We start from the raw sequence: 15,536 nt of genomic DNA on the forward strand, positions 1-15,536 counted from the left end.
GGATGAAGTGAGAATGCATTCTAGGCATAGGGACCAGTTCAAAGGCAGGGAGATGAGCAGGAGTTGAAGTGTCATGTATGCAAGAAACAGCAATTAGGATGGCTTGCCTAGACCACTGAGCAGGTATTCTTAACATTTTTTATATTATGGATCCTTTGATTATCTAGTGAAGCCTATGAACCTTTCTTAAAGTACATAAAATGAAATACAAACGATTACAAAGAAAACCATTTATATTAAAATACCATTATAAAAATGTTTTTTTTTAAAAATGGAGTGAATGGACCTCACATTAAGAACTCCTACTATTGTGAGGGAAGGGGAGCAATGTATAATGAGGCTAGAAGAGTACATTGTAAATGGCTTTAAATGCCAAACAGGGGAGTTTATATTTGATCCTAAAGTCACTAGTGAGCCAATAGAAGAGTGACGTCCTACATGCACTTAAGAAGCATCACTTTTGTACCTGTGCGGAAGATAGATTGGATTGGGTAGAGACTTGAGGTAAGGAGGCCAATTACGAGGCCATTGCAATATTCTAGGCAAGAGGCAATGAGGAGCCTGAGGTAAAGTGAGTATGTGAGTGTGAGAGATATGAGTAGTGAGAAAGCAGATAAATGTCAGGGGTATTGTAGAGCTAGAAATGGCAAGAATTGGCAGCTGATTAGACATTAAGGTGAAGTGGAGTGAAGAGTCAAGGATAATGCTGAAGTTACAAACCTGGGTCACTGTAGTGATGTGTAGTGATGCCTTTGACAGATCAGAAGTAGGAAAGTTCAGGTGTCAATACAGCATCCTGTAAGAAATGGCCCATAGTGGGTGATATAGGACTGTGGCTCAGGAACGAGTATGAGACTAGATGGATGGATATTGGAGTCATCTGCTTAAGGATTATAATTCAGCCCATCAGAGCCAAGTGAGAGGGTATAGATAGAAAAATATAAAGCCTTGTGGTACCTCCACATTAGGAAGTGATGTAGGTGCCAGCTTAGGAGATAGAAACAAATGGTTAGGCAGGTATGAGGAAAACTCTGGGAAGTCGTATCTAGAAGGAGAGAGTGGAGAGTGGTCAACAAAAACATTTTATAAATATATCAGCTACTTTTATTTATCCAGAGAGTTCTAACAGTTATAAAAGATCTAGGAAATGGCCCTGAGAATAAGTTGGTTTACTATTTAGTTTGCTTTTGCTATACTGAAGGATATTCAATAGCGCATGTCCTCCTGCCCTAGTTTTATTTGTTTGTTTTTACTGAACTATTATTTTTCCATATTCTTGAGCTTTAATTCTGAGTTAAAATTTACTTTTTTTTTTTAAGGTTAATCACTTGCTCTTCCCCATTCTTATATCCAGAATTCACTAGCCTCAAGTTTATATTCTTAATTTCCTCAATGAATTCAGCAGCTGGCTCATAGTTGTTCTCTCTCCTCCTCTCTTGCTATCATTCTCAGGGACTTTATTATTCACATTAGCAATTTGTCCAAACAGTTCCTCAACTCCAGTGACTCCCTTATTCACTATTCTTTAGCTATACCTTGACATGGCCACAATGTACACCTTGAATTTATATTTTTGAAGGGGTTTCCTCACAATAATTCCATAAAGTAGGATTTCAGTCCTTCTTATAAAAGGAAGAAAACTCAGACTCAGGTTAAATGAATTGCCTATGATCATATTGCTAAAAATGGAAGAACCAGAGTTCACACTAAGGTCATTTGTCTCTCATATTCAAGACTCAGGAATTATCTTTGACTCTTCTGCATTCCTCTCTTAACCTGTCTGTTAACTTATTACACCTGGACACTGCAGTAACCTTTAATAGGTCTTCCCCGTCCCATTCTTGCCTCTCCAAATAGTCCTTCACATTTCTGGCAGCTTTGTCTTGCATAGGCATAGAGCTGGTCATAGCACTTCTCCTCAGCACCCTTCCATGGCTCTCTGTTGCCTTCCCCAAAAAAGCTCAAATTCCTAAGTAGCCTAGTAATTAGGACTCTTCACACTCTGGCCTTACCTCTCCCTCTTCAGCTGCTTCATATTGTTCCCTTCTGCTTCATAATGGTGAGGTCTCTGATCTTGGAAATAGGAAGATCTGGATATGAATTCTGCCTCAGACACTTATTAGCTCTGTAACCCTGGACAAGTCAGTTCACCTCTATCAGCCAAATGTTTTCATCTTTAAGATGGGAATATGGTGATTTAAAGTTAATAAGAAAATTAATAGTAAATAATAAGGTTAATAGAATGCTTTTCACACTCATTATCACCTCAGAGTAATTAGACTGGACAAATGGAATTATCTCCATTTTATGTACAGGAAACTAAGACTTAGCTATAACTTTGTTTTCATACTAATAAACTAAACAAACCACTATAATTTCAGTAATTGTTTTCCAAGGACAAACTACATTTGTTAAATGTAAGTTGTTAGCAATGATGACCTGGAGAATATAGTATTTAAAGTCTTATGAAACCATGTTTTTCTCTCTTAGTTCCTGTATTTGTATTTTTAATGCATTTTTTCTTCATAGGCTGAATACTCAGAATTGGTTGAAACCTTACTGTCAAGTCAACAAGACCCAGTCATTTACCAGAGATTAGCAGATGCCTTCAACAAGCTTACTGCAAGCAGCACTCCTCCCACGCTGGATCGCAAACAGAAAATGGCCTTCCTAAAGAGTTTAGAAGAATTTATGGCAAATGTTGGTGGTCTCCTTTGTGTAAAATAAACAACAAAACTATATGCTTAATTTAGACCCTTTCTGCAAAATGCACTGAAATGCTGAAAGTTGACTGAGTCTTGTTCCTGTTCCTGGGTTCTTTGGCCATTTTGGATTTTGAAGAGCCTGAAAGTTTGTTATATAATTCAGTGACACAGGAGAGGTCAACTTTGAATCAGCTTCTGCTACTATGTGTTAGCCACAATCTGTCATGTGTATTGTAGAGAATGAATGGCAATTTGAAATTTTCAAAATGAAATTCCATATATGTGCAAACAGATATGGCACCATGAAATATATATTCAGTGCCTTTTTCCCCGTTTGTCTAAACATAGATGGCCAGATAAAGGTTAGAATTTTTGTTACTGAAAACCTTTTAGATGGAGTATTCTGTAGACATTCAAAACTCTACCTGGTTTGCTGTTAATAAGCTTTATTTTTCCTCTCTGAAGATTGAGTTCATGATCCAGTGGGAAAAAAACAACAACAAATATCACCAAATGTTGGGCTTATTTTTTAACTTCTGTGTTTTATTTGTTTTGTTTTTCTACATCAATCCAGTATTACAGGTTTATGTAATACAGGTTTTTATTTTTTCTGGTGCCTGAGATTCAGGAAGAAAAAAGCTGTATGTTTTGTTCCCTAAAAAGAACTTTAGGAACTGTAGCCATTTCATTGCCTTAATTTTAAAAAAGGAATACAAAAAGAGCAGGCGTCTTGGTAAAAATACAAGTTTTGATGCTTCAAAAATTGGTTTAGGTTGTTAGCTGCTGTCTCCCTATTTCCCCTTTTGATAGTATGTATTTCTGTAAACATGAGTCAATAAGAGGTTCATGTGTAGTCTATTTAAAGTTTGTTTTAATCCAACTACATTGCACACAGCTATAACAATCTACACTGAATAGTTTGCTTAAGCAATAACAATTCAAAGGGGTGTAAATTATTGATTTATACAAACTATATTTTAAGTTGGGGCATTAGGGGCAATAATTATGCTAGACTGGGATGTCATACTCATTTCATCAGGAGCCACATAAATTTGATTTCAGAGGGAAAAACAACACTGTTTAGATGCTCTACTATTTCCCACTTCTGTTTAACAATCAGGGACTTGCTTTCCAGTGCTGCCATGCTCTCTCTAGTTCTGTGTGCCAGCTTAAGTTATGTAAATGACCATGTTTTAACAAGCCATGAGCATACTGAACACAGTCTGATCTACAACCAGAGTAGCAAATGTGAGGATAAACTATACAGTCCTGTGCTATGAGCACAATCGAAGGTTTTGGTAGGGAGGGGTGGATTTATCCTTCCACTATGTTCTTGACACTTGTATGCTGTGGAATATTTTGTGTATAGCATATCCACTTTTTACTCAGTTGTGTGTAGCATCACATTTGTAACTCTGTGCCATCTTCATCAGTTCATCTCAAGACAATTTACAGTCATCTAGTCTCTCTATCATCTAAATTCTGTCCAACCCATGCATGTGACATTATGTATGAATTCAAGGGCAAAATGCCATCACTCTTTAATAATAATAATCCATTATTAAATAAAAAGCTGGGCTGGAGCAAACCTATCTTAAAGACTGTTAACATAAATCTTTTTTAGAAAAAAATAATTCAGTTGATATGGCATCTTTCCATATCTTAAAATATTTTCAATATGACTTATTAAAATGTGAAGCTATTTTTAGATTTCCTAAAATCTCACTTTCATCCTTCAAGATATAAGATTGTTGCCATGTACATCAGCATCTACCTTATTTTGCATTGGTTTTCCATTTTTATTTTAACTAAAGGCCTCAGTTTTTCCCTTTCTTTGGCTCACTAGTTATAGAGATGTATGTATATCTATCCCTTTGCAAAGGGTACTGCAACTTGGGCTGTTGCTTTAATAGTTTGGCTGGCAGGGGCAGGAATGAAAATCAAGTTGGAAAAGAATTAAGAGTAAGTTGGTTGAGTGAGAACAATTTTAATGAATAAATGGCATTCACACTAGTAAACTGCCTACCAAGATTGTAGTATCTTTACCAAATATGCCAAGGCTATTAATATTAGTGCAATTTTGTAGGCAGATTTTGAATAAAAAAATATTTGCTTTGTATTGGACCAAATCAAACTTCAGAGAATTAAAATGTAATAATGTCATATTGGGGGAGAAAATAGCAAGTTGGGATGCCAAACAACACACTAAAACAGCTAAACTTTGTTCAGAGATATGTTTGTTTTGTGCCTCTGTGTGTGTGTGTGTGTGTGTGTGTGTGTGTGTGTGTGTGTGTGTGTGTGTGTGTGTGTGTGTGTAGTTGATTTGAATTCTTGCCCAGTGGGTATCAAGAACACTGTCTTATTCCAATCCTGTTATAACTGACTACCTATTAAATTTTCAAGGATTTTTAAAACTTTTTACCCCTTTATACACATATGTTAAAGAGACACTGTCAGGTATTTTATCTCTAGACTATGTGTGTGTGTATATAAATTTCTCCTCTTTATATGTCTTTCAACCTCAAGAGTTTTCCTTTCAACTTTCTCCTTTGTTCATTCAGTTATTCATTTCCTTAACTTTTCCTGTTTTGGTTTCCAAAGGCAAAATCAGGTTGTCTTTTGTTAGCTTTTGTATTTATGTAGTAGCATAAAAAATGGTGTCATCATAGTTCTAGCAAAAAAGGTGTTTGTTATTGTGCTCTTTCTGCTGGTTGGATGGCTGCCTCTTCAATTATATTTACTTGACAGTGTCCTTTTCATAGCAATTATTTGGCTCTTCCTGCTATCCCTAAATCTTTTTTGGATACATGGCATGTTAACATCACTGCATTGAGTGGATTGTGATTTTTTTTTTAAGAAAAAAGATTTGTAGTTTTTCTTAGAAGTTGTTTATAGAATTCAGTCTTGTTTAATTGTAAACCATGTATCTGATTGTATAACACTTCTCTATTCAGATGAGATATTTATTACTCTTTAAAAAAGATTCCTCCATTTTCCCTTTTTTACAGTCAAGAATCTGAGTGATTCACTCCCCTGTCCAAAAATTTTTCGTATTCCCACCCACTGTACTTAGTTGACTTTAATCCACTAACCTGACTTAAATATCAGGTTTTCATTTTTCCCTTCCACATTGTCTTATCTCTGTTGCTACTTGTATGAAGGCAAGCACCAAAAGGAAACCACTGTAATATTCAAGGATTTTAACATTGAGTGTCATTGTGGAGCAAAGAACCTGTCAATTGAATTTTTTTTTTAAGTTTTCTTCAGTTACTAAATTATTGGTGGTCTTTTTGCAGCTCTCATCACTAAAAGTAGTTGTGTCATCAGATCTTAGCTGTTTCTATCACAGTTACTTATAGAATATGGGAGATTGAGTTTGGTTGTTTTTTTTTTTTTAATTCAGAAGTAACCTTATACTTACTCTCATATCCTACTAAATCAGAATAAAGAATTTGGTCCCATGTTGTTTTTCGTTTTTTGTATTTGCCTTAGTTAAGTTACAAAATTGTGACAACTACTTAGTTACATAAGAATATGATAATGGTTGAAATTATTTTTAAATTGGAGATGTGTGAATATTCTGTGATTTGGCTTAACTCTTTTCTAAAAGTACTGAGTTTAATAATTTTCTCAACAAACAAAAATTAAATGTATTGTGTTTGGAATTTTAAGTTGGACCTGTTCTTTTAAAGTTGATATGAATACTATGGTTTAAGAAATGTGAAAGGTGCCAGATTGATTGTAAATGGTAACTGATGTGGCATCTGTAATAATAGAATATGTGTGGCCCAGGCACTGGTGTAAAATTTTCATTTGCTTTATTCTGATAATGTAAATCAAACCTCTTTTGGAGAGGGAGGGATTGAGAGATAAAAAGAAATGTTTTGGGCTTCTAGGTCTATTTCTGGACTCTTTTCTAAAGACTAGAGCAAAGTGACTCTGGTGATGGTTCTTTTATAGAAGTTAGGAGAGTGTGGTATGCACATTAATCTCCTAGGACTGACACCACAACTCATTTTGTTCTTGAACAGTTAACAGCTGCTCAACCACAAGGTCTTTTGTGGTTTGTTAATCATGCAATCATCAGAGGTACTTATGCATCCCTTTGTCCCTCCCCTAACACCATTCCTCATTCCTGTCTGTAAAATGAGGCTTTAGTTCCTTTCCCTATCAGTCTTCATTCCTAGCACCCTTAGCTGTTAGGAGCTGCTAATTGTGTACTAATAGCTAATTTTCCTAGCCTAAAATGAAATACCACCTCTGCAATAGATACCTATCAAGAGACTCTGACCCAAGTGTGTTCTGAGTACAGACCTCTTAGTGTATTGTACTACATAAAATTATGACAAATTACAAATTTTGGTATTGTGATTTGGTTCTATGTACAAAGAAAAGCTCCATGCAGTGAATTTGTGGTTTTATGGTCACAAAATGTTAGCACTGCTACCATACAACATGTGTAAGTTTTTTAAAATTTATAAATATTAAAATTTTAAACATATACAAAGACTTTCAGTTTTTTTTAAGAGACCCAGGGACAGATATACTATGTATAAATTTTTACCTCTATTAAGCATAGCTGATGAAGGTATAAAAGTTGCATTCAGTTTTTCAAAGGATGCTGCAGTAAGACTTTAGGAAGTAAATCAAGGCTATGTAATTGAGCCAGTTACAAGCTAAATATCAAACTAATGAAATTCTGTTTGTATTTTTTAAATCCATAAATGGGGGTTAAAAATGTCTTTTTCACTAAATATTTTTATTACATTTTTGTTTTGACCATGTGTGATTTGTTTGTGTTCTTGGGTATTTTCCAGGTTTTTATGATACTCGTTAAATCATATTGGCTATTTAGCCCATCGTGGAAGAATTCATTTCACATTCACAAAATAATTTTAAATTGGATATTAATGAATAAGACATCAATAAGACAAAATACACAATTGCATGCCCCTTTGGGAGAACCTTTAGATCCCATGTAAAATAAAATTCCACCCTCTCCCACCCTCCCAAAAAAATTAGTTTTGATGATGTTAGAAACACAGCTAAGAGCTTGAATAGTGTTTCGCAGCTCAAGTGTTGCTTGCAGCTCACAGCTCAAAGAATCCAAGCAAGCAGCAGAGGGTGGGTGAAGGCTTCTTTATTCATCTTCATGAAGATGGGCACTCTTCTGAATATGCTGGAGAGTCCACTGAAATGAAGTGTCCCATACCCTAATTTATACCCACCAAGGGTCACTCTCAACCAATCATAACAGTATTACAATCCATACAGCATTACAGAAACAACCAATCACAGCATATTTTGTCAGCTTCCCATATATGGTAACTCTAATAACCAATCAGATTGCTCCATTAATTGACCAGTCAGATTGCCACACTAGGCCATAACCTTATTCTGGGCAAGAATGTCCCCATTTCTCACTAGAACAGTGTTGTGTTAACATACATAAATGAACATACATAATTTTTCAAGAAACAAAACTTAAGTCAGGGTTTGAACACCAGGGTCTCGTGGGAATCATCTCGGGTTCCTCAAGGTGAACTCCCAACTTAGCTTGGCTCCCACAAAGTTCTGGCCCCCTTCCAAGCCTTACTTGGGCCTAAGTCCCAGGGGCCTCCCCTCTCAGAGCTCTGTGTGCTGGTGTGAAGCTCAGGCAATGAAGTGGTAGGGCTTGAGACTAAAGTCACTATCTGTCTTTAAAGCCCTGAGAAGAATCCAAATACGGCCTTTTCTCTCAATAACAAACTGGTGGTTGTCCTTGGAATATTCAAACAAGAATGTAGTCAGCCCCTGGTCTTAGAAACATCATTAATTTTGGTCAATTAGACTTCTTTTGCCAGATTTGTGACAATCAAATTTTTATTCACCTTTGGGTTAATTGTAACTTTTGGGGGCTGCTTTGAATTAATCTGTTGATATAGTCTATAAGCATTCAGTAGAAAAAAGAATTCTATAGTATGTTCAACAGATAATTCATGGGAATCAGTAATTCTGTCCCATCTTTTGCTGCCCAAGTAAAAGAATGGAATGTATTACTTGAGAGTAAGCAACAACATGATGTAATGGAAAAAGTTTGAACTTAGTGAACCTGAGTTTTAATTCACTGTGTGCTACCCATGGGCCAAGCCTCAGGTTGCTTATCTATAATGAGAGGTTTGGATTAGGTAACTTTTAAGGTCCTTTCCAGCTGTAAGTCTAAAATTGTCTCAGAGGATCAGAGTTTGAGATAGTTCATTTTGAAAAAGTGATTTTGTAAAAATTTATTGAGTACTGACTACTATGTACTAGATAGTGTAGATGTTATATAAACACATTCCTGCCCTAACTTGGAGTCTAGTACTAGACTGTAATGCTGGGAGTGTATAATGCAAAAGTACATTTGGAAAGATATTAAGTGCTATATTCATTGAAAGGAAAATTTGTTTGGGGTGGGGGGAAGGGTTCAAGGAAGACAATGGAAAAAAAAACATTTGAGTTGAACTTTGGATGTGTAAGAATTGGACAGATGATGAGCACTGAGGTGTTCTGGGGGAAGCGGTATATGTAGTAGAAAAAGAATAGTGTATTTAGAGTCAGCGGACCTAAGTTCAAATGCTGTTACTATTTTAGTCCTGTGTGACCGACCACTGGCAAGTCACAGCTTCACTGGGCTTCAAGCTGCCTCATCTGAAAAAGAGAGGGACAGAATTAGCCATTGCTATGCTTCCTTCCACCTCTAATAATGACTAGTTAGCTAGAGTAAGACATGGAGTATTAGAACATAAGTCTGGAAAGGCAGGGGGAAGATCCTTGTATAAGGAGGTTGCACCTTATTCTGTAGCTAATCAAGAGCCATTAAAGATGACCCTTTTAGGTGTCCTTTTTGCTTATGTGTGTATCCCCAGCACTTAGCACAGTGCCTTTGCACTATACCCCTAATACGTTGCTGCTTCTCTGCCTTGCTTAACCAGACCTATTGAAGAAGTTATTTGTCAGCACTGTGTAAGCCCTTTGGGACGGGGAATGTAGAAGCAGGGAAGCATGAGCTAGAAGGCTATTGCAATGGCCTTGCTGAGAGGTCATAACTGGGAATGGATAGGAAAAGTAGAGTAGAAGAAATGGTTCAGAAAGGAATGAGCTTTGAGAGAAATAGAATGAGTTCTGTTAGAGCCATAGGCCCATTGATCTTGAGTTGGGAGAAATTTCAAAAGCCATCTATCTACTCCAGCCCCTTGATTTTACAGGTAAGGATGTTGAGCCCCAGGGAGTTTTAGTGCCTTGCTGAAGGTCACACAAGTATTAAGTGTCCCAGGGGATCTGATCCCCCAGGTCTTCTAGCTCCAGTTCCAGGGCTTTTAGTCTGAAGTGCCAACAGCACATATGGGTAGAAATATCCAGAAGACGTTGGAAATGCTGTCTTCAGGTTAGACATTGGCGATTTTGGAGTCATTTGCATCAGGGTTGCAGCCAACGTGCAGATGGGAATGCATAACGTGCAAGGGAAAAAGTGGAGAGACAGGAGGAAGATGAAATAGAAATGGGCTCACCAAGAGAATCAGTGGCAACAAAGCCAAGGAAGAAAGAAGGGTTTCAGAAAGGCATCAAATGCAGATGAGAGATCAAGGAAGAGAATAATTAATAAAAATGATTTAATAATAAAAATTCATTGGCTTTGGTGCTTATAAAGTCCTGATATGTAATGAATGACTAAATGAAAAACTACTATTGAGGCAAAAGCAAGGGGTTGAGCATGAAGAATTAGAATTTGAAACTAATCTGATAAATTAGTCTGTAAGGAAAAACGAGGGAATGAAGGAAACTAGGGGAAATGACAGGGTAAACTATTTTCACATGTTTACACGTGTATATATGCATATACATATATAATATGTATATATATGCATGTATATACAAAAGATCAAAGATCGGAGAGATTGCAGGCAAAGAGGAAGGAACTAGTGGAGAAGGGTTAGGCTGAAGATGTAAAGTAATGATTAAATGACAAATGAAATAAGGTACCCCCAAAATGCAGGAGAGTATGGGATGAGAATAGAAGTGAAAAGGTTAGCCCCAGAAGTAAATCACTGAATCATAAAATGTTAAGATTTAGAAGGGAATTTAAAAGGCAGAAATGGAAAAGAAGAGGTGAGATAAACTGAGAAATTTTGGTTTGGAATAGAGAATTTGAATAACCTTTCATCTTAAAAGAGGATCAATTTTTTTAAAATATGCTTTTCAATTGAAATTACAACTTTTTTACATGTAATTAAGAAAAATGGGGAAAACTAAGTAAATGTAGGCACATACGCAAAAAAAATTAAAACTATTTTAAAATTATTCTAACAACTCCAGGGCCACAGTGTATGAAAGAGAGAACAATTAAGTCAGCATAGTATAGCCAAGTAGAGACATCTGGGATCTCACCCCAAGACTACCATTAATTAGTTATGTGACCTTGGGCAAGGTCATTTAGCTTTTCTGAGCCTCAGGTTCTTCAGCTAATGAGAAGGGTGAAATAATCTCTTTTTCTCAGTCTTTTTTAGTTCTCAAATTCTGTAAATATGGAACTGACAATACTAATTTATGAAGAAAGTCATATATATATATATATATATATATATATATATATATATATATATATATATATATATTTAGTGAGGCAATTGGGGCTAAGTGACTTGCCCAGGGTCACACAGCTAGTAAGTGTTAAGTGTCTGAGGCCGGATTTGAACTCAGGTACTCCTGACTCCAGGGCTGGTGCTCTATCCACTGCGCCACCTAGCTGCCCCCTATATTTTCTTAAATAAAAGCATATTATATTAGTCATAAAGACCCAGGTTGGGTTTTGCATGCATGGTGTGACATTTTAAAGTAAGCCAGATTTGCCATTTATTTTATTTGTTTTTGTTTTTTTGCAGGGCAATGAGGGTTAAGTGACTTGCCCAGGGTCACACAACTAGTAAGTGTCAAATGTCTGAAGCCGGATTTGAACTCAGGTACTCCTGAATCCAGGGCCGGTGCTTTATTCACTGTGCCATCTAGCTGCCCCCTTGCCATTTATTTTAAATGTGAAGGGAGGGAAATAGCATGTAAAAAAGTCAGTGATATTCCTTAAAATTGAATGAGAAATACTCCAAATGGAAATTGCACATAATGCAACAAATTCATCACAACAACTCAATGAACAATCTTATTTAGGGTTGTTAATGTAAAACAGGGTGTAATGGATAGATAGGATGCCAGGCCTGGAGTTAGGAAGACTTATCTTCCTGAGTTCATATCAGGCCTCAGACACTTACTAGCTATTTGACCCTGGACAAGTCATTTAACATTTTGCCTTAGTTTCCTCATTTGTAAAATGAACTAGAGAAGGAAATGGCAAACCACTCCAGAACCTTTGACAAGAGAACCCCAAATGGGGTAAGGAAGAGTTGGACACAACTGAAACAACAACAAATGTAAAATAACTTTTTTCCCATAAAAGTATTGTATTATTTTCTAGTTACATGTAGAGAGTTTTCAACATTTGTTCCCATAAGATTTCCAGTTTCAAATTTTTCTCTCTCCCCCCTCCCCAAAACAGCAAGCAATCTGATATAGGTTATATATGTACAATCACATTAAACATATTTCTGCATTAGTCATGCTGTGAAAGAAGAATCAGACCAAAAAAGAAAAAAAAATAGGAATAGTATGGTTCAATCTGCATCTAGATTCCACAGTTCTTTTTTTTTTTTTCTGGATTTGGAGAGTATTTTGCATCATGAGTCCTTTGGAACTATCTTGGACCATTGCACTGTTGAGAAGAGTCAAGTTTTTCACAATTGATCAACACACAATGTTGTTGATACTGTATACAATGTTCTCCTGGTTCTGCTCATCTCACTCAGCATCAGTCCATGTAAGTCTTTCCAGGTTTCTCTGAAATCTGCCTGCTCATCATTTCTTACAGCACAGTAGTATTCCATTACATTCATATACCACAACTTGTTCAGCCATTCCCCAATTGATGGGTATCCCCTCAATTTCCGTGTAAAATAACTTTTTACCAGCTATCCAAACAGTATTGTGAGGTACATCAATATTATTTCCTTAAACTGATAGATGTTGATTGAAACTGCAGCAAAACTAACATTATGCTAAATATTTCATTCTTTTCATTAACTACATATGCAATTCAAACTTTGTTCTTTATTTTAGTGTGGCAGTGTAAGAGAAAGAGCCCTTGGCTTGGAGCCAGAAGAACCAGGTCTGATTTTTACTTCTGCAGCCATATACTTTGGTGTAGGTGCAGTGTAAATAGCAGACCCTCCTGAGGTTTAAGAATCAGTTTGGGGTATTCTTATGATACTCAATCTAATGATGGTATTTAGCCAACTACCATCAATAAAAAAACAAAAAGAAAGAAATCATCAAGAATTGGCTGTATCCTGTTAATATCTTTTTTTATCTTTAATACATGTTAATTTAAAAAATATTGTTATTAAGGGTTTATCAAAAAAATTATCCTGCTTTTAAAGTGCATTCTCTAATTTCCAAATAAGCCCCCATCTATGCCAGTTTGGGGAGTACAAAGAAAAAATAGGGAGGAAGTCTATTTAGGATTAGGTACATTATAGTTAGGAATACAGGTAGAATCTGCAAAACTACAAACCAGTGAGCTGAATTTCTATTACTTGCAAAATTCTATAATACATTATCAAAAGGATGGTTTGTGGGCATTTACAAAGAGAAGTAGTAATCACTAAAATGTTCTGACTTATTCAAGAATCAGTTATGCAGGGGGCAGCTAGGTGGTACAGTGGATAAAGCACTGGCATTGGATTCAGAAGGACCTGAGTTCAAATCCAGCCTCAGACACTTGACACTAGCTATGTGACCCTGGGCAAGTCACTTAACCCTCATTGCCCCACAAAAAACCCCAAAAAACAAAAACCAAGAATCAGGGTCACATAGCTAGTGTGGGAGAACTCTCTTCCTCCTACAGTAGCCTAATCTGCTTTTGAAGACTGCAGTAAGGGTTAGGAAAGTTTTTCCCCACTTAGAGCATTAAATGTGTCTCTATGCAACATCTCTATGCAACAGCCCTAAGATGTTTGAAGGTACCTATTACGTTGTTCAGCGACACTCACATGGCATGTTTGACAGTCCTCTGACTACCCTGGCTGCCCTCTTTTTTTTTTAATTTTTTCTTTTCTGGCTTCCCTCTTCTAAATGTTCCAGCTTTTCTATTAGGCCTCTACTAAAATATGATGCCCAAATTGACCTTAGTATTTTAGAAATAGCCTGACCAGGGAAGAGTATATTGTGACTAGATACCTCCCTTATAGTGGATGATAGGCCTCTATACATTAATTCACCTTAGAGTTCTAGTACAGACCAGGTGACTTATGAACACTAAGGGAATGATTATTAGAAGCCAGATACATTCACAAAAGAAAAAAAGAGTTATGTCAGACTAACCTAACAGTAACGTTGTTGTTGAGTCATTTCATCATTTCTGACTCTTTGTGACCCCATTTGGGGTTTTCTTTGCAAAGATAATGGGGGGGGGGGGCAGCTAGGTGTCGCAGTGGATAAAGCAAGGGCCCTGGATTCAGGAGGACTTGAGTTTGAACCCAGCCTCAGACACTTGACACACTTACTAGCTGTGTGACCCTGGGCAAGTCACTTAACCCTCATTGCCTTACCAAAAAAAAAAAAAAAAAAAGATAATGGCGTGGTTTTATCATTTCCTTCTCCAGTTCATTTTACAGATGAGGAAACTGAGGCAAATAGGGTGAAATGACTTGCCCAGGGTCACACAACTAGCAAGTATACAAGGTCATATTTGAACTCAGGAAGATGAGTCTTCCTGATTCCAGGCCTAATAGTAATAGCCCCATTTAATTCTGCTATGATCACCCCATCCATCCTGATGGTGTTTTTAGTTTGTGGCACATCATTTTAATAAAGATGTTAACAAACTTGATTGCATCCAGAGAAAAGAGAATAGAATGGGGAGAGTACCTAAATCATGTTGTGATGGAAAGAACTGGAAATGTTTATCAGACAGAACTTTCTGGAGAATGATAGCTACTTTTAAATATCTGAAGGGCTATCAAGTGAAAAAGGAATTAATTAAGACAATTTTGTGTGACTCCAAAGGGAAGAATAGGGTCTATGGGTGGAAATTTCTGCTCAGTATAGAGTGAAAATCAAATGAGCTTCCTTGTAAAGTGGTGGTTCTTGTCCCTAGAAATATTGGAAGCAGAGGCTAGACAGTGGTTTCTCAAGGACATTGTGGAGAATTCTTGCATTAGGAAGTTGGACTAGATTACTTCTCATATCCCTTTCAACTCAGGAATTTCATGGTACTTATTACACTAACTGATTAATCCCCAGACTGATGTGGATTTAAAAGCTACTTTCAGGTTTAATCCTGTAAAGTGGATAAATTGTCATTTATTTTAACGGGAGTTACTTAGCTTTTGATGGATTTTAATACTTTTTATACTTTAGATGGACACATTTAAATAGCATTGCATACTTCTTCCCCCACAAATTCCCTAAATTTTTTTTAATCATTACTGTGCTTTCAGGAAATGACCAAGGCTGTTAATGTAGAGGTATAGAGAGAGCAACTTTAATCTTTGTACAGTAGTAAAAATTTCTAAGCAAATGAAATGTTAATGTAGGGGTGTTTTTAAAGCAAGTCTAATTACAGGTTTTAAAAATGCTATTTCAGACTGAAAATTCGAATACTTTTTCCTAACAAACTTTTCTATCCAAAATAAACCACAGTAGTGGTCCACACAGTTACAGTAAAACAATACTTTTTTTAAAGCAAAAAAAAAAATCTACTGGACA

The 15,536-nt window shown here is 36.4% G+C and overlaps 1 protein-coding gene across 1 annotated transcript in view; it reads left to right on the plus strand.

The window, feature by feature from the left end:
• Window positions 1–6,376, plus strand: part of XPO4 (exportin 4) — a 123,240-nt gene extending 116,864 nt beyond the window's left edge. The window contains exon 23 of the mRNA XM_043995953.1: window positions 2,530–6,376. Within this exon, the coding sequence (XP_043851888.1) occupies window positions 2,530–2,727 (198 nt within the window). The 3' untranslated portion in view covers window positions 2,728–6,376. The remainder of the gene's footprint in view (window positions 1–2,529) is intronic.
• The last annotated feature ends 9,160 nt before the right edge of the window (window positions 6,377–15,536 follow it).

Source organism: Dromiciops gliroides, chromosome 3, assembly GCF_019393635.1.
Source record: "Dromiciops gliroides isolate mDroGli1 chromosome 3, mDroGli1.pri, whole genome shotgun sequence".
NCBI lineage: Eukaryota > Metazoa > Chordata > Mammalia > Microbiotheria > Microbiotheriidae > Dromiciops > Dromiciops gliroides.